Source organism: Mchenga conophoros, linkage group LG3 (genome assembly GCF_057382185.1).
Source record: "Mchenga conophoros isolate Kocher_MC1m ecotype Shallow Benthic linkage group LG3, M_conophoros_male_GT1.1, whole genome shotgun sequence".
In the NCBI taxonomy this organism is placed as follows: domain Eukaryota; kingdom Metazoa; phylum Chordata; class Actinopteri; order Cichliformes; family Cichlidae; genus Mchenga; species Mchenga conophoros.
Genome location: NC_140528.1, coordinates 40,143,836 through 40,169,536, shown reverse-complemented (window position 1 = coordinate 40,169,536; position 25,701 = coordinate 40,143,836). Strand labels below are relative to the sequence as shown.

At 40.5% G+C, this 25,701-nt stretch overlaps 1 protein-coding gene across 1 annotated transcript; it reads left to right on the top strand.

Annotated features, from left to right (window-relative positions):
* Positions 1 to 766: 766 nt before the first annotated feature.
* Positions 767 to 19,307, top strand: LOC146578619 (Fc receptor-like protein 1). The gene is made up of 7 exons (XM_085268950.1): positions 767 to 820; positions 4,794 to 4,829; positions 5,732 to 5,995; positions 6,075 to 6,320; positions 6,407 to 6,628; positions 15,834 to 15,932; positions 18,733 to 19,307. Exons 1-7 carry the CDS (start codon positions 790 to 792, stop codon positions 18,774 to 18,776), a joined length of 942 nt encoding a protein of 313 aa, XP_085125076.1. The 5' UTR covers positions 767 to 789; the 3' UTR covers positions 18,777 to 19,307.
* The last annotated feature ends 6,394 nt before the right edge of the window (positions 19,308 to 25,701 follow it).

The following is a 25,701-nucleotide window of genomic DNA, read 5'->3' as shown; positions in this document are numbered from 1 at the left end:
AATGCAATTTTCCTGGCATCTGGTTTGGAGTCCAGTCCCATGGCTGCCATATACAGCTCAAACTGCTGCTTAAAACACCGCCAGTTGCTGTTCACTTTCCCCACCAGTTTCAGTCCTTCCGGTGGCTTCAAACCTTCCGTCTCAAACAGAACTTTGAACGGTTCCACTCTTTCACATTTACTCCTGGTACCATGTGTTGCCTTCGTAGCGTTTGTTCAAAATAACACAGCATCCACTTATGCTTTGCAAGCTACTGCCCCAAACATTTTATTAACACCATTCTTATGTCACACCACAGACCAGTCTTCTTTTATGTGCTCCCCTGGAGGAATTCATGAGCTTTCTTAAATACAGTGCCCCCTGCTGGTAAACCTTATCATTACATTAACATCTACATATCAACACAGTGACCATCTAACATGACTGGTTAGTTTGCATTTAAAGTCCAACATCTCCCTCTAGTGGCCACATATGAACATGTGTGAGGATGGTGTTCATGTAAAATGTGAGTCATAGTGTTCCAGTCAGTCATCAGTGTGTCTCTGCACAGCTGTAATTAAAATGTGTTCAGAGGGCCTCAGTGTCTGAATGGTTCCAGTTCAGCTCCATAACAGCAGCGTCCCTGGTTTGATTCCTGTGCTCATATCTGCCTCTGAGGGGGACGTCCACACACACTGACCACCTCTGTGCTTGCGCCAATAGAAAGCTGGTGCTCAGAGCAAGAGGGCGGGCTTTACTTGGTGTCAGAGACAGAAATGAAAAAAAAAGCTCAAATGAGTGAGAAGGACGATGAAGGAAACATCTGTGCTGTGTCTGCTCTGTAAGTAGAATCTCTGTGTTTGTTTGAATTCTTGTACTTTGACTGTCTGCTCTCCTGATAACTGATGATGGAGGAGAAGACATGAAAAACAAATCAGGCTGAATTCAAGTTCAAACACCACGAGGACCAACTGCAGGTCTGAACTGACTCTTTATCTTTGCTCAGGAGTCGAGGAAACACAGCAGGCAGTGAAAAGCTCAAATCATTCACTCATTATATCAACACAGCTGCACAGTGGACACATGACTTTATGGAATTTACTTTTTTCAATCTTTTGTTGTCCAAACCTTATTGAAACATGTTACTGACATTAAATAAAAAACGAGCCCATAAATCTATAATACACAGACGAGTTTGTGGGTCTGTCAGCTGTTTGTGTGGAGTTGTTCTTTATTGTAGCCAAAAAACAAACAAACAAAAGAAAACTCACAGAAAATGGGAAACTGCAAATATTCAGTTCATAACACATTAATCCTACAAAATGAAAGAGAGTTAATAACATGCTTTGTTGTGTGATGACATTTTAAGTTCATGGTTAAAATATCAAGCATATAAGAGTGTATTTATTTAATTTTATTATTTATTTTGTTGAAAAAAATAAAGGTGCTAAAAATAAACATGTTACTTGCAGTTTTGTCCCAGTAGAAGTGAACTAGACACAAGTTTAGAAGTTTTTGTGTCAGAGCAGTCAAAGGGAGACAATCAGAGGAGGTTACGCAAAAGAGAGTGGACTCCTGTAGCTGAACTATTAGACACTGCAAAGCAGCGAATGTCGACCTGAACGCTGCTGCACTGAAGTTTGCTGCTTGTTGAGAAAGTGAGTGGCTATTTGGCAGAGCGAGCAGACTTTGAACAGCTAGTACAGCTAGTAAACTAGCTTCAAGATAGTTGCTCTCTCAGGACATTTCTTGGCCTGAATGGTTCGGGTACTACCCATGTATTCTGCAGTTGTTCCTGAGACTTTCTGCTCTGCTTCGGAGTTGAGGCCAGGTTACTGGAGTCCCCTCAACCTGACACCAGACTTTCCAAAGTACCACCCCGTTTTATTTTGTTTACTCCAGATGGAGCGAAGCAACCATAAGGTTTTGGGTCATAATGATCTCCAGCTCCTTTTCTGTTATATTGTTTTTTCATCTTAAAATAAGTGGGAACATTTCAGTTGATCAACAAGAGAGAAGTGGACTTTAATTTTGTATATTACCTGTAACGTGAGGGTTTGCTATGTGGTTTGGAATCACTCTGAATGATTAGAAACAGCAAGATGGAGACGGATAACTTTTTTAGAAGCCTCATTGCTCTCAGCACACAGCAACAACAACCCAACACTTCCTGTTTACCACCCTCATGAATACTTGACTGGCCTCTCAGAAGCTATACTCGGATCAATGCAGGGAAAACAACTAGGTAGATATAACACATACTTATTACTGCTTTGAACATGCATATGTAAACATAACATGTAAATATCAAAACACGTAACTACCAAAGGGGCACATAACCAACTCTATAAATGTTATAGAATAGAATAGAATAGAATAGAATAGAATACTTTATTTGTCAATTTCTTCAACTGTACTTGCCATACAAAGGAATTGAAATTACGTTTCATACTGTCCCATGCGTAGACATTGACAACAATAAGGTGCAGATGCACAACAAAAACAGCCCTAACAATAAGGTAATAAATAGTAATATAATAATATAAATAGTGCTAAAAGAAATACTAAAAATATATAGAAGCAGGTGTGTGCAATTGCAATGCAGAGGTAGTTGTTTCCAGTCAGGAATGTTTTCCAGTTCTTGGTTCAGAGAGTGTTTCTTGTTGGAGAGTGTGTGTGGGTGGGGGGTGGGGGTGGGGGGGGTAGAGTCCAATCTGTCTTCCTATACTTCTGCCAATCTGGTGATTCTGCTGGCTGGGAGCCAGGAGGGAAGAGAGTTCAGCAGTCTCACAGCCTGGTGGATGAAGCTGTTGGTGAGCCTGGTAGTGCGGGAGCGGAGACTTCTGTATCTCTTTCCAGAGGGCAGGAGGCTGAACAGACAGTGCGCGGGGTGGGTTGCATCGTTGACAATTGTGATGGCTTTGCGGGTGAGGCGAGTGGTGTAAATGTCTTGCAGGGAGGGGAGTGGTACACCAACTATCCTCTCAGCTGTTCTCACAATGCGTTGTAGAGCTTTCCTGTTATAGTCAGTGCAGCTACCGCCCCACACAGTGATGCAGCTGGAGAGGATACTTTCAATAGTTCCTCTGTAGAATGTAGTCAGGATGGGTGGTGGAGCACTTGCCCGCTTGAGTTTGCGCAGGAAGTAGAGGCGCTGTTGTGCTTTCTTGGCCAGTGATGCTGTGTTGGTGGTCCAAGAGAGGTCCTCACTGATGTGCACCCCCAGGAACTTGGTGCTGCTCACCCTCTCCACCGCAGCGCCGTCGATGGTCAGTGGGGGGTGACAGGTGTGGCCTCTCTGGAAGTTGACAATAATCTCCTTGGTCTTACTGACATTTAGCAGGAGGTTGTTGTCTCTGCATCACGTGGTCAGGAGCTCAACCTCTTTCCTGTAGTGGGTCTCATCGCCCTTGGTGATGAGCCCCACCAGCGTTGTGTCGTCCGCAAACTTCACAAGGTGGTTGGAGCTGTAGGTTGGTGTGCAGTCATGTGTCAGCAGGGTGAAGAGCAGAGGACTGAGCACACAGCCTTGTGGAGCCCCCGTACTCAGGGTGATGCTGTTTGAGACCTTGTTGCCCACACGCACCGCTTGAGGCCTCTGGCTGAGGAAATCCAGCAGCCAGTTGCAGAGGGAGGTGCTGAGGCCCAGTCTGTCCAGTTTACAGATGAGTTGTTGTGGTATTATGGTGTTGAATGCTGAGCTAAAGTCTATGAACAGCATTCTCACATATGAGTCTTTCTTGTCCAGATGAGTTAGGGCTGGGTGGAGGGCAGAGCAGATTGCATCCTCTGTGGATCGTTTTGCTCTGTATGCGAACTGGTGTGGGTCCAGGGTGGGAGGTAGGGTGGATTTGATGTGTGACATGACTAGTCGTTCAAAGCACTTCATAATAATGGGTGTCAGTGCCACGGGGCGGTAGTCATTGAAACAGGCTGGGGATGGTTTCTTTGGCACAGGTATGATGGTGGCAGTCTTGAAGCATGATGGGACAGTGGCTTGCCTCAGGGAGGTGTTAAAGATGTCTGTGAAGACATTCTTCAGCTCCTCTGCGCAGTCTTTCAGCACTCTACCAGGGATGTTATCTGGACCCGCTGCTTTCCGGGCGTTGATGGTGATGAGTGTCCTCTTCACGCTGGCAGCAGACAGGCACAGAGGCTGGTCGTGTGGAGGTGGTGGTGTTTTCTGTGGGCGTGTGTTGTTCTGTGCTTCAAATCGTGCAAAGAAGCTGTTCAGGTTGTTGAGCAGAGTGGTGTCGCTCTCACAGCTACGCGCTGCAGGCTTGTAGTCTGTAATAGCCTGGATGCCTTGCCATAGACTTCTTGCGTCCTTGCTATCATTGAAGTGGGAGGTTATCTTTATAAATGTTATAAAGTTATAAAGTTAAATTTAAAGTTGCATTTAAATTTGCTGCTACACTGTACAATACATATAATAATATTTATATTGTAATATCAGTTAACAGACACATTCAAGTTTAAATACTGTGTATTCATTGTGTTCATGGTGTGTAGTATTTCTATAAAGTCAAGTAACCAGAACTCAGAACAGAAGATGTCAGGAACAGCTGCACAATATATGGGTTGTGCCCGGGGCACTCAGCCCAGGAGCTATAAGTAGTTCATATGTCGGTCTCATTATTGACCCTAAGGAATTTTGATTTTCTGGGGGTAATTTAAGTTACACCATCTTGAGTTTAAATACATACTGTATTAAGAGAAAAGAACCCAGGGCCCCGGTCTACATCAGTATAATATATGATAGATTGGCTACATTATGTTCACCTCAAATCAACCTGAGTGTCATTTCTCTTTAGTTCTGATCTCACTGCTGAGCTGCACAACAACCCAAGGTCAGTAACCTTCTTCTGCCACACATGAAACTCTAGGCTCTTGGCTCTTGACAGATTCAGTCGCATCTTTTCTCCCTCCCGCTCATCTTATCTTCCTTGTTTGCGCTACTCATGTCCTTGTCTTGTCTTGTCTACTCTAACCCTCAGAGAGTCTCTCTCTTGTTCTCTAAACCCTAAAAAATATGGATTATATCAACTGGTCTCTGAACGCGATTGACACCTTTTTATGGACGACAAGCCTGCGTTTTGGAGAGCCCAGTTGTCCTGGTGGGATGTTTTCTGCCGGATATACGATGGATGGGTGGCAGCACTGGCGTGTGCCTGGTGGGACTGTCAATTTAGGACATAGAAGATCTATACTTGTTCTGAACCGTGATAACAGGGTTCTTGCTGATCGGAGCTGGCTCGGCCCTGGCTTACTGATATTAAAGAAAGCTCTTATGGCTGTTCAAAACTCCACAAGGCTAGCCGCTATGATTGAAGCGATGGGGAGGGCCATGAGCACGTAGACGGTGCTTATTGAACATAAAATGGAAAGATCTTGGAGAAGCTCACGACTGTCATGTCTGTATGCAGGCAGGAAAAGGACCCAATATGCAGACTCGTAGAGGCAGAACTTAAACTCGAGGTCCACTGCATTATTGCAGGCATAAGTCAAAAACAGAACAAAACTAGGAGGGCTAGAAACTGAACTAGAACTAAAACACACAGCAGGTCTGAGGCTATGGAAGTTAATGACGTGACAATGAACAGAAGCAAGCACAGACAATAAATACAGAAGGTCTGCAGCCTGATCTCAAATATAAAACTGATTCAATTAAGCATTAATCACAGAATTATAAAAGTTTTAACAAAAATATTTCATATAACAAATCAAATATTTTTCATTTTAACCCTCACAGCTCGTCTGACTGTGAGTCCCAGCAGCTCTCAGTTCTTTGAAGGAGACTTTGTGTCTCTGAGCTGTGAGGAGGACGACAGCTCTGCTGGATGGACTCTGAGGAGAAACACAAGCAAAGGAAACATCACTCAGTGTGGAGATGGGTGGGGAACATCATTTAACTCTTCCTGTGACATCAGTTACATCGTTGAACGAGACAGTGGAGTTTACTGGTGTGAGTCCAGAGAGGGTCCCATCAGTAACATGGTTAACCTGACAGTCACTGGTAAGCTGAGTGTGTGGAGTTAGTGTTGATGAAGCTGTGTGTAAATGGATGAAATGCTGTAGTTTGTCTCTGTGTTGAGGTGGATCAGTGATCCTGCAGAGTCCTGTCCTCCCTGTGATGGAGGGAGATGACGTCACTCTGCTCTGTAAAACAAAGACCACTCCCTCCAACCTCCCAGCTGCTTTCTATAAAGATGGCTCCCTCATCAGGAAGCAGCCTACAGGTCACATGACCATCCAGCATGTTTCCAGGTCTGATGAAGGCCTCTACAAGTGTGACATCAGCGGTCATGGAGAGTCTCCATCCAGCTGGATCACTGTCACAGGTGACACACTCACCTGTCAGTGTTTCTGCAGCTTTCAACATTCACAATGTGACGACAACTTAATGACTGTGTTTGCTTTATTTTAGACGAACACACCACCACACCTCCACCTACATCCACACCTCCACCTACATCCACAGCTCCACCTACATCCACCTCTCATCCAGCTTTCACCTCCATCACTCTTCCTCGACCACTCTCTCTTCCTCTTCTCTCTCTGTTGTCATGTGTTGGATCCTCCTGTGTTGTGGTTCTACTGGTGTTACTGGTTCTGCTGGTGAGACGATGTGTTCACAGGATACCTGAAGGTGAGACTGACTCAGACTTTTTGATTTTAGATTTGAAGTTCATGTTAATCTACATGTTATAGTCTTTACATCAATAATGATTTGATGGTTTTGCATTGATGTTTGATCCCCATGGAAGTAACTCAACATTCTTTGTATATCATTTTTTTAAATTAAAATCCTAACTTTAGAGTTTTTAAGTAAAACATGTTGCTGTTGAATTTGGATCATTTCACCAGATCAAGATGAACCTGTAGAAGATGACATCACGTATGGTGACATTCAAATATCAACCAATCGAACTCGAGGTAATTCTGGGTGTTTTTGTTACAAGATTCTTTAATGGTTGTACAGATGTTGTTGTTGTTTTTTTATGAAATGCTTTATATCATACTTCAGAAAAGTTTGAGCTTTTGATTCTGTGCACAGACATTTTATGGCTTATTAAAAATAAAGTTATTTGAGGACACTGTGGAGCATGTAAAAATGTAGATGGATGGAACGCTCCCATTTTCTTTCAAGAGTTCTGGAGAAAGTGATCTATATACAGTTGCAGGCCCACCTTGATTTTGATCTAAAAGGCTGAGGCCCCTCCTCCCTATTCGAGCTCCTATTTATTTATGCTCCAGAGAGAACCGTGCGGTCCAGTTCCAAACTTATGTTATCTATTCCATGGTCTAAACAGAGCCTTCTGTGTGGCAGGTCCCACACTCTGTAATAGTCTGCCTCTAAATATTAGATCTGCACATTTGTTGGATTTCAGCACGAGGTAACCCACACATTGTTGTTTTAGTTCTTTCTATTGTCTTATTGTTTTATTGTCTTCTTTTTTATATTTAATTGCAAAATTGTTGTACATTTTACTTTTTTCGTTGCATTTTAGTTTGCAAAGCACTTTGTGCAGCATGAGCTTTTGGAAATGTGCTATATAAACAAGCTTGACCTTGACCTTGATTTAAGGTCACATGCTAATGGCTACGTTAGATACAAAGCCCCAAGTAGAGAGAGTAAAAATTCTAAAGCTGTAGCTAAAATGACCACCAATCACATGGCCTCTGATCAGGATTTGATGGTCATCTGTGTAAAATGCAGACCTGAAGTTTAGTCATACAAACTTTGATATACATTAGACTCAATCTATAACATGTACAGGCAGGGATTTACGTCTTTTGACCGTTGATCCTCATCACTGAGTTTCCCTGAACAACAAAGTGTGCATAAACAACTTGCATATTCAAAACTGTGAAACCATTTTCCTTGATAAAACCCCTCAAAAATCCTCAAATATAGATTCAATAATATGATTATAGGTTAAAGACTTGCCTTCATAAACTCATTGTTTTAATATGATCATTTAATATAAAACAAATTCCACAAATATTTTGACCAAACAACTTCAGAGATCTCATTGATAAGACTGACCACACTTTAAGACTGGGATGGTAGAGGAGGTCGCCCACTAATCAGAAGGTTGGGTGGAAGGACTGGATCCCCAGTCTGGCTGCCAAATAACTTTGGGCAAGATAATAACCCTAAGTTGCTCTCCGATGCATCCACTGGAGTATGAATGTGCATGAATGTTAGATAGAAGCACACAAATAGAAACATCATAGGGAAAAAGTGTTTGTGTGAATGGGTGAATGAGGCAAGTTGTGTAAAGTGCTTTGAGTGCTCGGTGTAGAAAAGCTCTATATAAGAATCATTTACCATTTATCATCACCACAATAACCGTTGCCCCTCCCCTTTTACTCCAAGCAAGCATCATCAGACTCGACTGTCTACTTTAATGAGATCCCAGTGTTTGCGCTTCCTCTTGGAGGGAGTACAAATATGAAACATCTGCAATTTTCTTTGGGCCACGCTGGACCTTAACAAATAACACTGACTCATCCAGAGGTCTGCATCAGTGTATTCATGTTTTTGTGAGCGGCCGCTATATAAAAATATGAATTCAATTAAATTCAGTTATACTGCTCTGTGGCTTCAGTGCACACAGTTTGTTATCAGGGTGAAAGTGTTGTTAATATGAAGGGCATAAAAAGAGTTCTAACACCACAGCAGCTACTTCCTGTAGTTTAGTTTGAAGCTGATGACACTTCTCTGTTCTGGTGTGGGCAATGACACTGTTTATATTTTGAGAACTTGCGCTGTGGTCAAGTCTCAGCCTGCACTGAAAAAGGTGCCAGCTCTCTGGTTGGTCATCATCAGCTCGTCATTTCTTGTTTCTCAGCAAAAGCATTGAGAAATGGAAAAAGAAAGACCATGAAAAGCTACAGCTATTTACAAACGTTACATACATAGGTCAATCTTCACACAGTCTTTTTAGCTGTGGTCTAACTGGTCTATGCTGTGTCTAAAGCTTGATACCCCAGTTTTGGTTCTATGAAAAGTACATACCAAAAACTGTTCTAATGTTTGCAGAGGCCAAACACCAACATTAATATTAGGCACACTTGCTTGGCAGTTAAATTAAAACAGGTCTAAAGAGCTGACCCAGACAACTCTTTAACACAACGACTGAACTTTTTCTGAAATTTAAATCATCACTAAAATGTATAGAAAATCAGCCTGTTAAATAATATATACAGACAAATAAAAAGTCCTTTAAAATCATTAAATGTATTAATTAATAACACATAAATCAAAGTTATATTTTCACCAGTTGTTCATTAACTCAGACAGCCATGTCCTAAAGAGACTTATTTTACACCAGTGTACAGGCTACAAGGTTAAGTAAATTAAATGTGTCATGATATCTATGCGACTTAAGACTTAAAAGCTACTATTTTTAATATGTCATACAAAGGTCACACTAAATAAACCCACATGTGAGCCCACTTTCACCCTCACACTTGCTTAAAATGTTAGTTGCTCACTCTGACACGGCTGTGAAGCACCTCGCTTCACACAGGTGCTGCACCACTGCTCACTGTTACTGCTTCACTGTTTCACATGGAAGCTGGAGCTGTTAATGGTGAGAGGTCGGCTACACCAGTTTATCACAGGACATTTAGAAATGTGACTAAATCTTTCAACAAAGTCACCAAGAACTATGAAGTTTATAATGATGTTTCCTGTTGTTTGAAATGTGTGTGTTTGTGTTCAGACTTTAAACCAGAGCCAGAGACCATCTACTCTTCAGTGAAGTCCAACCGTCCAGCTGCTGGTCTCTAACTGGCCCCCAGCACCTGAGACCAGAAGACATCCACATGTTAATTTTTCGCTGATATAAACTAAAATGATTCAAAACTTCAAAAACCATATGAGGATATATTTTTAGTTGAAAATTTAAATGTGTATTTTGCTGCAGTGACAAAGAATATAAATATGTTAATGTGTTTCATGGCCAGAGCTTCACTGTTTATATTTAAGTGTGACTCAAGCACCTTGTTCTTGTTCCCTCAGCTACTACTTAATTTCTGCGTGTGAATAATAAATCTTTGCTCTCACTTATTTTCCTCGTGTGGTTCAAAAGGAAATGAGTCACATATAAAGTCTGCTGCCCTCTACTGGTAACACTGAGCAATTCAATAGAGTTCGAGCCAAATATCACAATTATCTATGATATTGATAGAGAGAAAGACACATTTACATTCCAGCTCCAAGCAAAGCAGCTGCTTTTCACATGACAATACTTTGACAGTGTGATATCTTTCAATTGACTCCCGAGGTCATTTGTGTTTAACTGCTTTTTACCAAAATAATGGTTCCCAGAGTGGCAGCAGGGGTGTCTAACAAAGTTATGAAGGCAGTAAGGGGCTTCCACCAAATAAATACCGCATGTCTATAACTATATGTAGATTATCAGAGCTCCATTGTAGTTTCAGGTCATGATTCTGTCTTGTGATACAAAGACTTTTTCTGAATACATTGAATTTTAGCTCTGCAAATAATAAATCACTCTCCAAATTACTTAATGGCAAAGTAGAGCAGGAAATGGGGTTTATCACTACTGTGTTGGGCTATTGTTGCACCACAAACTTGTAAATAAACCCACTGTATTACTCAAGAGAGTCTGGGCCTGAGTCCATTCAGCTTGTGATAGTCCAGCTGTTGATCAGCACCATGGACAGCACTCACACACATTGATATTCAAGCTTATGTTTTAAACTCACACCATCTTCTTCAACTAGACCAGCACTGGCTTAAAATAGATTGTGATTTGCTAAAGTAATATCAAGAGAGCTGCAAGTAACTTTTAAAGATGTGATATGATTGACCGAGAGTATTTTAGAAGTTGAATAGTTCCATAAATGTATTGCATTTGCCATCTACAATAATAAGTGGAAGAAAAAGGATGGATGGAATTTCCTCCTGGAATCACTTTATGTTTAAAAACGCCTCTAGCATCCAGCGCACTGCTGAGCACTTTGTTCATATGTCATTGCAGCAGATGCATGAAGCACATGTCTAAATATAACCATTTCCATCACAAGTGACTGAAAGTCAGAGATCTTTCTGTTGACTGTATGTTTCGTCACACATGGTGTAATTATTCTCTGGTGAAAAGTGCACTACGTTTTGAAATCACATCAACAAACCACAAACAACACCTGCCTAAACATTTGCCAACACATAGTTTCCATGTTATGACCTTAGAAATGGGAGCAGGGAGGAGCACAAAACAGGATTTCCTGAATTTCAGAAGAACACATAAATTTGAAAATCCAAAAAGTTCTGTAACACTCACACTCTCCACAACTTATTTAATTACCATCTCAAAAATATGTGTAAATGAAGAGAATCTTTATCCACAGTGACACTGAGGTGCGATCATGGCTCAAGAGTTGGCAGTTCATCTTGTAATCGGAAGGTTGCTGGTTCAAGCCCCGGCTCGGACAGACCCGGTCGTTGTGTCCTTGGGCAAGATACTTCACCAACTGGTGGTGGTCAGAGGGCCCGGTGGCACCAGTGTCCAGCAGCCTCGCCTCTGTCAGTGCACCCCAGGGCGGCTTGCCATCACCAGTGTGTGAATGGGTGGATGACTGAACATGTAAAGTGCTGTACAAATACAGACCATTTACGATAAAAAAATTTATTTTCAATAGATACAGACATATTTATTATGTTAATGTCTTTTAATCAAACTATGACAACATCGTTGTTGATCTTCTTGTATCCATGTTAGTGTTTAAAGTCCAACATCTCCCTCTAGTGGCCAAATATAAACCATGTGTGAGGATGGTGTGAATGTAAAATGTGAATCATAGTGTTCCAGTCAGTCATCAGTGTGTCTCTGCACAGCTGTAATTAAAATGTGTTCAGAGGGCCTCAGTGTCTGAATGGTTCCAGTTCAGCTCCATAACAGCAGCGTCCCTGGTTTGATTGAACAATTGAACAAGTGAATTACCCACCTCTGTGTTTGAACCAATAGAAAGCTGGTGCTCAGAGGAAGAGGGCGGGCTTTACTTGGTGTCAGTGAGAGAAATGAAAAAAAGCTCAAATGAGTGAGAAGGACGATGAAGGAAACATCTGTGCTGTGTCTGCTCTGTAAGTAGAATCTCTGTGTTTGTTTGAATTCTTGTACTTTGACTGTCTGCTCTCCTGATAACTGATGATGGAGGAGAAGACATGAAAAACAAATCAGGCTGAATTCAACTTCAAACACCACGAGGACCAACTGCAGGTCTGAACTGACTCTTTATCTTTGCTCAGGAGTCGAGGAAACACTGGTTAAGAAACCTAATGCATGCATGGATGGATGGATGGATGACATATGCTAGCAGCTGTCTTTTATCTTTAGGTATGTTTTATTCAGTTTTATTCACCTTTGTTATCCAAACTTTATTAAAAAAAATATTGCTGGTGTCAAATTGAAAATGAGCGGATATACAAGACAGAGACCAGTTTCTGGATTTGTTTGTCATGATTTGGGTTTTGCTTAACATCAGCTGACACGAGCTTGGAAATTAGAATTGGCTGGGCTGCACTATGAATTCTGGGATAGGTTGGGCCACAAAGGATACACCCCACCCATCAGTCAAATCTAGGGAAAAGAAGGACGCATTTGTCCCCACATTTGGAGCAGTCTTCGAATTTGGATAGCCTTGGTCACATCGCTGTGATGTAATTGCCTACAAATGCGGCCGTCAAAGCATGCTGCACCTGAATTTGGACACAGCAAACCTGCATGCTCTGCTGACAGTGTTGGGAAGGTTACTTTAAAATGTATTCCACTACAGATTACAGAATACATGCCCCAAAATGTATTCTGTAACATATTCCGTTATGTTACTCAATGTTATGTAAGTCAATCAGAGTAACGTATCCTGAATATTTTGGATTACTTAATATATTATCATGCTTTTTACAACTACATGAATGTACTATTGCTGTGTGATTTATTACTATTGCTGAAGGCTACTTGCCATACTTATACCAAATAGATTTTTAAACATTAATATAAAATGAGTAACAGTAAGACTGACATTAGGTACGGCTGCACTTTTTGCAGTGATCTTGTGATCGCCGCATGTGTATAAAACAGGTCCGCAGCTCTAAACCGTAGTAAAGGGACCTCTGGCTAATACGTCGGGTTCTGTGTCGGACTCGTAGCCTGGTTCGTATTCTGTTACTCCTCAACACTGTCTGCTGAGCAGCCCTGTCTTCTTGCTCCTGAGCATAGTATCCTAAGCTGCCTGAATCTGAACCTCTGGGGCTTGAGCTGTCGACAAATCATCAGGCAGTGGACCCTTCAGGTCGGCCCCTTAGTGTCTCCTTCTCCACCAATGTGGGGTTCCTACCATGCCACCAGATGAGTCAGATCACTATTGCTAACGCCTGCCCCCATCCGAGGGGTCGTCTTGATGCATGAGTTCAATTCTTTGATCATTAAACCTACATATATGGATCAGTACTTAAGGTTTGACTCTCATCATGCACTGGAGCACAAACTGGGTGTCATCAGGATGCTATAACACAGAGCGAACACCATCCCCACTGACAAAACGGCCAGAGAAGCAGAAGAACAGCACATCAAGAAGGCCCTGAGTAAATGTGGTTAAATTTCCTTGAAATGAAACTGAACCTGGACATGTTGTGGTATGTGGTTTAGTTACATCAGTGGCAGTAATGGGTGATGGTTGACGTAGTTTGTATCTATTTTTAAGTTTCTAAGTTTCTTTTTTTTCAGTTAAAAGGGTTTAGTTATTGGAAAGAGGGCTCTTCCTCAGTTTGTCAGCTGTTTGTGTGGAGTTGTTCTTTATGTTCACCTCTAATCAACCTGAGTGTCATTTCTCTTTAGTTCTGATCTCACTGCTGAGCTGCACAACAAACCAAGGTCAGTAACCTTCTTCTGTCACAGTTTAAACCTGAGAAATGCTCACTGATATGACCTGATTGGGTTCATGTTTCACAATGTAAAGTCTAACAGATCATCAGTTTTTCATTGTAACCCTCACAGCTCGTCTGACTGTGAGTCCCAGCAGCTCTCAGTTCTTTAAAAGAGACTTTGTGTCTCTGAGCTGTGAGGAGGACGACAGCTGTGCTGGATGGACTCTGAGGAGAAACACAAGCAAACCACAGACGACTCAGTTTGGAGATGGGTGGGGAGAAGGTGCTGGTTCTTCCTGTAACACCACTGTTTTCCTACTGGACAGTGGAGTTTACTGGTGTGAGTCCAGAGAGGGTCCCATCAGTAACATGGTTAACCTGACAGTCACTGGTAAGCTGAGTGTGTGGAGTTAGTGTTGATGAAGCTGTGTGTAAATGGATGAAATGCTGTAGTTTGTCTCTGTGTTGAGGTGGATCAGTGATCCTGCAGAGTCCTGTCCTCCCTGTGATGGAGGGAGATGACGTCACTCTGCTCTGTAAAACAAAGACCACTCCCTCCAACCTCCCAGCTGCTTTTTTCAAAGATGGTGTCTTTATTGGGGATGAGACTACAGGTCACATGACCATCCAGCATGTTTCCAGGTCTGATGAAGGCCTCTACAAGTGTGACATCAGCGGTCATGGAGAGTCTCCATCCAGCTGGATCACTGTCACAGGTGACACACTCACCTGTCTGTGTTTCTGCAGCTTTCAACACTCACAATGTGACGACAACTTAGTGACTGTGTTTGCTTTATTTTAGGGGAACACACCACCACACCTCCACCTACATCACTCTCTCCTCCTGTTCTCTCTGTGTTGTCATGTGCTGGATCAGTCTGTGTTTTGGTTCTACTGGTGTTACTGGTTCTGCTGGTGAGACGATGTGTTAACAGGAAACCTGAAGGTGAGACTCAGACTTTACATTTTTTAAATGTGTTGGTTTCTTTACACATGTATTATGATTAACGTTGTTTTGTGCTTACATTGCATGCAAAAGTTACTATCTTCAAGTTGTTACATCTTACATATATAAAATTAACAGTTCTGCGTCTGAATTGTAATTTTCAAAACATCACCATGGATTGTAATTGCAAAAACTGCCAGGCAGAAAGAAGAAAGAAAAAAAGAAAAGAAAGCTTCAATAGTGCAAACAACAGATTACAGTGGCAAAAACGTGGCAAAAACCTCCAGACGAAATAAACTTGGATGCTTCTCACCCAGCTTTGACAGCTGAGATAAACATTTGACTGACAGGGAAAAACTCTGGATCTGGAATCACTCTGCTATCGTCTGTCACATCCTCTCCTGTCACACCAACACTCCTGCAAGGCAGCACCATCTTTAAAATCCTTTGTCCAGTATATTTACTATCCCCCCTCTGCATGTCCGAGCATTTCACATTTTACTTAAATTAATTCACACTTTTACAAACATGTTGTTTTATTTGATTTGTTTCTTTGTCAACAATTTAAGGCTAGAAAAGAATAATCTCATAAAATATGAGTTTTTGTCTTAAAACTTTATTATTATGTGTTACTTTGTGTTCATTGTGTTTGTAGTCTGTGGTTAGCTGAAGCTAACAGCTCTGCAGTCGTCCAGCATCCTGTTTCTGATAGAAAGAAAACACTTCAGCTGCAGCTGTTTCAACACAGGGCTGTTTATTTAAAATAGGAATTAATTCCTCATATTAGATGAACTTACTTAATATTGTTTACAGATTGTTTTTTAACAGACTCCACAGTTTTTTGTGATGGGCGGCAACATTTTAAAACCCATTTAAATTTGGAATACACCTCTTATTATCTATAACTGAAATGTTATGTATTCTCTGAAGGTTTTCTATAGTAGCAAAAACATCTGTGGGAGCAGCTCTCCTATTAGCTGATGGTCCTGTGTGTCTTTTATTGTGCAGTGAGAGATTCAGCTGCAGCGTACTCATCAGTGACATCTGAGGACACCAGCTATGCAGAAATCATCATCAAAGAGAAGCAAAACAATTCAAAGATGAGAGGTACAGCTGCGTCTTGTCTCCATCATAGTTCACTTCTACAACCAACAACTGGTCCTTTGCTTTAAGCTAAATGCTAACATTAGAACAGACAGCAGACAATTTAGCATTGTTTCTTTAGCAAAGAAATGTCAAGGATGCTAATGAAATGTTTTCTTCTTCCTCCTCACCTCACATCTCATGTACTGAACAGAAGTCAGAAGCATGCATAAAAATTCTTAATTGGTCCTGATATTCTTTCCATTAATTATTGTCATCAGATTAGTCTTTTTACCTTCCTGTCTCTGGAGAGAGTCAAGAGCTGACTAAACAAAACTAACAGCTGGTTAAAAGCTAAAAATCACACTTTCCCCCCGATAAACTGTTTGATAACATTCTAATAATATATCAGTTTATTCATTAAGCATCAGAGTCCATCAATCTTAGATCTACTTCAAAGTCGACAAAATGTGGATATTGAAGGAGTTAAAACTGACAATACAGAAGATAAAATAAGCCTGTAAGCTGACAATGTAGTGCACAAGTATTCAAACTCACCCACGTTCACTACCTCTCACCCGTTCCTCTTCCTTTGTCTTTGGGTAACAATAACACATTTTCCCCTGCATTCTGTAGCCAACAGTACCAGAGGCAGTCATGTTTAATCCTGACCGATCTGGTGTGCTCATTCTTAAAGATCAAAATGGTTAATTGCACTGGGTCCGCTTCCCCATGCCGTTCTCTCCATTTATGTAGACTTGACATCAGCACTGTGACCGCCAAAAGAATTATGAACACAGAAAAGTAAGTGGATTTTGATCCACCATGCAATACCATCTGGAAAGCATCCAATTGGCAACAGCTTCATTTCACACTGCGGATGCAGTAAAAGCATACCTGAATAGAACAACACAACGAAATGGAGAATGGAGAATAACTTTGGTCGTACCGATTATTGATTTTTCAGTTCCTTTGATCAGTTAAAGGTAAAAAAACAAAGCTAATAAAACATTCATTAAAACACACAACCCATCTCAATCCAAAATTGAGACCAGGGGACAGAGTTGACTCTTGCAGGCATATTTGACGGTGTGGTAGCTCCAACTCCACCTAAAGTAAATAAATGAAAATGAGGAGTTTTGGTATTGGTGGTTTTGTTTGGGCCAAATTTGATCTGGTGTGTTTGGGCATTTGGCAATGCAATAACTGGGTAATAAATCCATTAGCAGCCAAAATGTGTCTGGTTTTGATATGCAAAAGCTGTTAGCAGTGTGAATGTTCACACTAAATACAACAATTATCCTTTAATGCAGTGAAACAAGTCCTGCATGTTTAACCGCAGCAGCTACTTCCTGTTGTTGATTCTAAACTGTAGCTGAAGAAACCACCACAGACAGATCTGGTTTAGCCAATGGCAGTGTTCATTTTGTGAGAGCGTGTTTTCTTGGTGCTCTGTGGTGAAATGTGTCAGACTGCACTGAAAGGCCATGACTGTGGTTGTGCAATATCATCATACAAACAAGTCTTATGCAATCAGTTCCTGTTCTCAGCAGAAAAGAAAAAAAGTGGAGAAAACTGTGAAAACCTGCTGCTAAGTGCAAATGCTATACGTTAATGTCTGCATAATCAAAAATAAATAAAAAACTGCCACCGATTTATTTCAGTAGTATATCAGTGCTGTTAGTGTAGTGTAGTAATTTGTGTGTTTATTTCTGCAGAGGCTGAGACAGGTGTTGTGTACTCAGAAGTGAGAACTGAAGGTGCCTTCTGACTGCTGTAGAATCACAGTCCATCATTTTTCTTTTTCTTCTTCTCCATTAAAGGGTTACCACAGCAGATCACCTGTCTCTAACTCACCCCAGTATTCACTTATTCTACCTCACTTGTTAGATCGATATGCTGTCATAGAGATAAATAAAGATATCCTTAATATGCCCATCTCAGGCAGAAGAGCCACACCCACGTAAAGGACAGCCAATCAGCTGAATGTTTCATTAAAGGTCAAATAAAATAGAGAATGAAGACAGAGGCTGAAGAGAGTTCAGTATAAGATAAATAAAGATTTTTTATAAGTGTGAATCAAGCACAGCTACTCAGGAAATAACCAGATAAGTTTTATGTTAAATGTGAAGCGTATCTATTATCCTGTCCTACAGAGAGGAAGCGTAACACAAATTATAACCAAACTCAAATTCAATTACAATGTGTTTCAGCCCAGTAACTTCCTGTCTTCCTACGCTGCTTATTTTTTCCACTACACATGGGTCAAACTGGGTCAAATTTTACACACCCACACTCGCTTCACAGCTACAACACAACTGTGCATCACTGTTCACCTTTACTGTCTGAAGCCTCACTGCTTGTAGCTACATCTTGCAGCAGTGACGTGAAATAAACGATGCTGTGACAGAGGAGGTTGTCAGACAAGACAAATAGCTAAATATTGACCAAGAGAAGAAATATCTAGTGGAAAATGTGGGAATGCTCCTACTTACGAGAATCATGTCTAGTGGTGAGGATTGATAAGTCAAGGTTTGTGTTTTTACGTGTTGGTCTGTCTGAGAAATCTTCTGTGAGAAGTTGGAAACAGGAAATATTCGAATTTTAATTTCCCTGAATGCAGCTGATGCAAGTTTTTCAGTTTTGTGGGTTCCTCGTTTGAGTTTTATGAAGTTCAACAAGCACAAACAAGTGTGGGCGGCACAGAAGCACTGAGGTGTTCTCAGTAACATCTGAACCGTGTGATGCAGAGAGGTGGATTGATTGAACTACAAATCTTGTAATCATGTTTCCTGTTGTTTGAACTGTGTGTGTTTGTGTTCAGACTTTAAACCAGAGCCAGACGTCGTCTACTCTTCACTGAAGTAGTCCACCAGTCCAACCACTGACGTCCAGCTGCTGGTTTCTAACTGGTCCATTCAGAACTTCAAATCAGAGAACATCCACATGTTGTACATATTTTTATGTTTTATGTATTTTTTCACTTATTTAAACGAATATGAGTCATAACTCAGATCCTACTTCTGGAGTGTTAAATGTCTTTTTTTATGTTGTATATGAACCATATGAGTTAAGCACCTTGTTTATGTTTGCATAGAAATACTTTAGTTTCTCTGCAGGATTAATAAACTTGTTCTCTTTCTGTGATGTCAGATGGAAAATTTGACTTCTTACGGTTGTGGCTAACTGACGCATGCTTTATTTCACAGCAGAAAACCATAAACATAACACTAAAAACAACAAAAGAACGACTATATATATAAAACAAACAAAATATTAAAACAAGCACACACAAAAAATCAAGCATGAAACCACAGCAGCAGAAATTTTCCAGTTGCTGTAAACTTCACAGAAAAACTTTATTACAGATGGAGAACTTTGCCTTGATGTTGTCACTGAAACCGGCCCGCAGCAGCTGACATATTAAATAGTAATAATAATAATAATAATAATAATAATAATATAGCACTACACTTGGAAGAGAAACAAAGCAATTTCACTATGTTAACTTGGATTACAAAGTTAGTGGTTATATTGTCTGGTGCCATCTAGTGGTAGAACATTAACAGTGTTACAGCGGAGCAGATTTTTTTCTTGTTTAATGAATGACAACCTGCAGGGTTTGATTCCATTTCACGTGACATGATGTGTGTGTACTTTGTAAGATGTGAGAGTTCCCTTGTGTCATTGTCATGGTCATGGGTTAGCTCATGCTTTTCCCTTGTAAACCTAAACTTAACCTTTTCTATTGTTTATATAAATATATATTTTCCTAATGAAATTTCAACAGAAAATATTTTTCAATTTACACTAAACTAATTAAAATTAGCTTCCTGCTTAGTTTTTTTTTTTTTTTTTTTTAACAGTGGGGGGCATCCTGAGAAATATATTACCTGTACTTCCTAACCTTGCTCTCACTCATTTGTAGCTAATGTTTGCAAATCTATTGAAGTCAACAACTTGTGTTTTTGGGTAGTTCGTTTAGAGCAGTGTGTCAGTGCAGCAGCAATTTAAATGATGTTTAAAAAGCAAAGCAAGAAAAAAGTGATGCTTACAGGAAGGACAGCAGAGGCCTGAAAGATGAAGCTCTGATGGACGAGTAGCTTGTGTTTTTATATGATGAAAATACTTGCTAATGCTGTATGTGTAAGTGTGATATACAGAAGCTCGTTCATTGGAAACAATTATTGAATGATGAATTCTTTAAATGATTGCTTTGAGTTACAAAGCAACCCCAAATTCAGGATTTGACTGAGCCATATGGAAAAGAAATGGGAAAAACTTATAAGTAGGGATGGGTACCGGTGTCCGGTGCCATGATGACATAAACGGTAGTAACCAGACCGAAAAGCAGCGCACATTTCAGTGCTTTATTTCGGTGCTTTTTGTTCCTGAGCTGTGATACACTTTAGATTCTAGCAAATCATTTTACGTTTCCGAGGATAGTAGGCGGGTCCAGGTACGTACGTTCTTTTAGAGCAGAGCTACAGATTATTATTATTATTTATTTTTTATTTTTTTTAAGTGACATCAGAAACAGCAGCATGTGACATCACGTGATGGCGGAGCTTCAGTTCATCCTTTGTCATCTTTTTTTTTTACAGATTAAAAATGACCAAGTCGAAGCGGTCAAACTCTGGCTGTAGTTCACAGCAAAATATGCAAACTCAGCAGCCTGCAACAAGTGCTTTAAGCTGATACTGTGATACTGTCAAAGGAGGTAACACCTCGAATCCGATGAAACACCTGGCGACGCATAGCGTTTTTTTTAAAAGCCGAGAAATGCGCCGTATTTGATAGCTTGCCGCGAGACCTCACACCGAGCACATCTACTGCGGGTGGGTTGCCTGTTATCGGACCCGGAGTTAGCAACATTCCCCAAAAACCCGAAGAGGAGAGTCCTGGCCCCTAGCCCTGCCAGTGTAGCAGAAATGATGACGGATGATGATGCAGCAGCAGCCGTTCTTCTCTGCGTGAGTAGCTTAATGTTGTTCGTGTGTAATTTACGTTGAGTAGGCTAACCACGTTATTACATTAATGCATGTAAGGTGAACTAGCAAACATCATCATAGCTACATGTCTTCTTGTTTGATGGCAGATGCTCCCTTCACCCTGGCCAAAAAGGCTAAAATGACCAAAGAAAAAGTGGAAAACAGTTAAACATGAGAGGTTTTTGGACAAAGTTTGTGTTTTTTCCATTGTTTAAGCACTGCTTCCAGCCAAGAGTGATACCATATATGCCCCATAGCTGCAGAAAAGGCTAACATTGTTATCTTTTTACAAAAAACAGCTGAACATGAGAGGTTTTTGGACACAAAATTGTGTTCTCCATTCTTTAAGCACCGGTTTCAGCACCGTTTAAGCACCGGCACCGTTTCAAAAGTACCGGTTTGGCACCGGTATCGGATAAAACCTAAACGATACCCATCCCTACTTATAAGAGACTTGCATCAGCTTTAGCTTACTTCATATAGTGAATTCCTGGGCATCAACATCCACGAGGATCTGAGCTGGTCACACCATGTTGGTGTGATCACAAAAGCAGCAAGACAGCAGCTCTTTTTCCTGCGGTGCCTGAGAAGATTCGGCATGAACCCCAGAATACTTACAAACTTCTATCGATCCACCATTGAAAGTATGACTGGCTGCATCACCACCTGGCACAGCAGCTGTAATGCTTTGGACCGCACAGCTCTGCAGAGGGTGGTGAGATCAGCACAGCGCATCACTGGGACTGAACTGCCAGCCATGCAGGATCTCTACAGACAGCGCTGCATTAGGACGACTCAGAGGATCCTCTCTGTCCATATGGAAAAGACATAATAAAAACTTAAAAAAGTCTTGCATCAGATGTGGCCTTCTTCATATAGTTAATCATATAAGGCTTATATGATTTGCTCATGAAACTGGCCACTTTCTCATTACTTTCATATATTGTTTTAGGAAGTATCCAAAACATACAAGTTTCATTATATAATTTTTCAAGGGATCTTATATATATATTTATATCTGTTTTCACTTGTATGCTTTTCATACAAGTTTCACACAAGACAGATACAAACTTTATAAGATTTATATATATCTTTTCCATATGGGCATATTTAAGTGAAGCTGGTTTTTATTAATAGTTAATTAAAGCACTGATATTTATTTAAAAAAAGAACCTGCTCATGTTCAACTGAATGTTATTAAATAATGGATGATCTGATGAAGTGTGTGTGTAGTGCTCAAACATCGTCCTCTAGTGGCCATGTAAACAAATATCTGGGTTGATTATGTTCATATCAGTTTTGCAGTTTGCCCTGATGACGGCAGGGCCTGAGACGACAGAGCAATGTAATAAATCATGTTGGAGTTTTTAATGTGTTTAAAATAGTCATGAACTACTTTGTTCCTTCTCTTCTGATGAAATTCCATCCAGAGGCCCTTTGTAGTTTCTGGTTTCAGTAACATCATTTCTGTAAACTGACACGCTGAGCACTGAAACCACAACACACAAAACCCGTTTTTTCAACACTTTACATTTTTTAGTCCTGATTCACAACAATCTGTTTTATTTATGGTCACTAACTATGTCAGATGTGTGAGTCAGTAAACGTAGCTGTACTCGGGCAGCTGGAGTCATGAAGAAATCCAAAATTCACTTTTTCAAACGTTTTTGTTTTTTGTGATCAGGGACCAAAGCAAAGATAAGACATCTTAGTTAAACACTGAAAAGAGGCAGGGTGTGGTTTGTCTCTCAATACATCTGAGCAACATGTCGACATGTATCTGGAAGTTTTTGAACCCAGGCATCCTAAATAATGGATGAAACTCCAACTACTAAATGGGCTAAACATCTAACATATTGATGTTGATGTTTCACCCAAACAAAAACAGTCCTAAAACAAGCTAATGGTAAGCAAACTGCTCTGAATCACATCATGTGTTTAGTTTAATTTAGCAATCACGATCGGAGCAGATGAAAAGAGAGCTTGGAAACTGTGAATTTAAGCTTAGCGGAGGTCATTAATCCCATAAATGTCACGTCCTCGTCCTCCCCTCACCATCAGGTGAGGTTTTGTTCCGAGAATATAGCCAAATAAAATTCAGCCAATGACAGTGAACTTTTATCAGACTCCTGGTTTGTCTTGTTCATTTCCTCATATCAATGTTTTGCATGTGGCATGGCAGATGTTTTTTTATATTTTATATTTGTATATTCAAATGTATTATATTGTATTAGTTTGATGGTGAGTTAATGCACTGTTGTGCACCTGGTGTATGTTCTGAAAGACAGTTCTGTGAACTGGTCATTGAGTTCTGGCTGAACTAGATCTGATCCTGGGTCTGTTCCAGAGAGCAGATAAAACTGGTTTTGCTAACCGTCAGGTGAGGGTTTGTTAAAGGAAAACAGATAATTAAAATTCCGCGAATTGAAGTGAATTTTTGTCTGACTCCTGGTTTGCTTTTTTTAATTTCCTCCATACGAATGTTTGGCGCGTTCACTCGATCTCGTCTGATATCAGAAGCTAACGACTATAATCTGGGATTTGGTGCTACAGAAATAAGCTGAATGAAATTGATTTGGATGCTATATTATATGTTTACACCTAAGAGTCAGACCAGCTCTTGCTCACTGATTTCACTAAACAAACCAGCTCTCTCAAGTTTTCCGTTTAGTTTCATTTACCAATAGTGATCCGAGCAGGTGAAATAGAGCCAAAGTTTGTGACAATGAAAACTGTGAATTCAAGTTCAACACAGGTCATAAATGTCACATCCTCGCACTCATCTCTGGTGCAGAGTAATGTAAACATTATCCGAAGGTATCGTGCACTGGGGACACATTGGCACTTGAGTTACTTTAACTATATTTCATGGTGTTGTTTACTGCTTAACTTTAACTATTTATATGTACAATATCTAAAGATTCTGAAAGCTTTAAGACAATAAAAAAACCCGACATACATCACACACACACACACACACACACACACACACACACACACAGCTCTCTAGTTTGAAATGTAATTTAACACAGCATTTTAAATCATGCTGCTGGACTCTTGATACAATACCACAAAGACAGCATCATTTAAACAAATAAAGAACATTTTTCATTATACAGCAGCCTCATTCCCTGAAGCAGATGTACTCAGTTTATGTTCAAAACTGTGAGTTTTCTCCAAATTCTAATTTAGTCAGTCTTAAAAAGAGACTTGTTGTTGAAATGTCATGGCACTAATTTTAATCATTCGCCAAAAGACTCAAAATCGTATATCTCAACTGCAAATTATCCAATATGTTCCAAACTTAAAACTTGTGCTTGATGGGAATTTGAGTCTGGAGACGTCCATGTACACAAATGTCACCTGGTGGCAGCAGAAAATCAGCAATAGGTCATTGTCATGGCATTTAGATGACATTTTAACGGGTGGGTCCAAGCACGAGACATGATCGCCTGCCATAAAGTTAGTGCGTAATCTTCACCGCCATCTAGTGAACACAGGAAGTGTTCAGTAAATGGTAAATGGCCTGTATTTATATAGCCCTTTACTAGTCCCTAGAGACCCCAAAGTGCTTTACATATCCAGTCATTCACACACTGGTGATGGCAGCTACATTGTAGCTACAGCCACCCTGACAGAGGCGAGGCTGCCAGACACTGGCGCCACCGGGCCCTCTGACCACCACCAGTAGACAACGGGTCAAGTGTCTTGCCCAAGGACACAACGACCGAGACTGTCCAAGCCGGGGCTCGAACCAGCAACCTTCCGATTACAAGACGAACTGCCAACTCTTGAGCCACGATCGCCCCAGTAGGTAAATGACAGCATCCAATCAGCATCCCCTGCTAAAGACAATCATATGATCGTGTGACTCAACAATATGCTCGGGCTGTATGTCTTGTAGACCGCACACGCTCAGATGTGCACCAGGGTGTGAGGACCCGCTCACCACTGCAGCTTTAATATAAAATGTGTTTCTTACGTTTTGTGTTGTTTCTTTCAGTTTATTTTAACATTATCTTATGTAACAGGATTTAAATCATTTATAAAATGTATAAACCCCCCAAAAATGATCTTAAATGCTTTTTTCAATTCTTACTTTAAATTTGAAAAAATTGATTTAATATAAACTAAGAACTGTTTAAAGAAATGAGTCATTGAGCTTCACTGCTGTTGTTGCAGTGTGGGGTAAAAAGGGGAGGTACATGAACTTCAAATCACATGCAATCACATTTTAATTTCAGTTTGTTAGTTACATACTGTAGTTGAAGAATGTAAGCATTGTGGTTGACCATCAGATTTTCATGTACATAAGATTTATGATATATTTTGTATGAGACGTAAAAGAAACATGTCAGAAATGTGTGCTGGATATTTGTAATTATATCTAAAGATCCGCAACTACAACTGATCAACTCAGTCATATGTTCATAAATGTGAAGTTTATTAGACACAAAAAGCTCGTGTTAACGTACCGAGTGAGAGTCGTCCTGGTTTTTGTTCGTTCCTGTTTGTTGTCAGGCCCTCAGGCAACACTGCATTAAAAGCTGGTTGTGTGGTGCTAATAAGGATATAATCGATACAAATCAAATATAATTTGCTATGGAAATTAAATGATGAGTGTCTTGATAAACAAGTCTCCGGAAAGGAGTTTGACGTTCAGAGCAAACACACAGTTCAAGCCTTGGGGCTCAACCCTGAAACACTTCAGTTACTCTGACTCCACCTCTGTCAGAAACAAGTCAGAGCAACCCTCAACCAACCCCCACCACCTCACATGCACACCTTGTAAAACACTCAGT

Coding starts and splice junctions, on each gene's coding strand:
- LOC146578619 (XM_085268950.1), top strand. CDS start 790: ATGAAGGAAACATCTGTGCTGTGTCTGCTCT. Junction 6,321..6,406: donor CAGCTGGATCACTGTCACAG/GTGACACACTCA, acceptor GCTTTATTTTAG/ACGAACACACCACCACACCT. Junction 15,933..18,732: donor AAACAATTCAAAGATGAGAG/GTACAGCTGCGT, acceptor GTTTGTGTTCAG/ACTTTAAACCAGAGCCAGAC.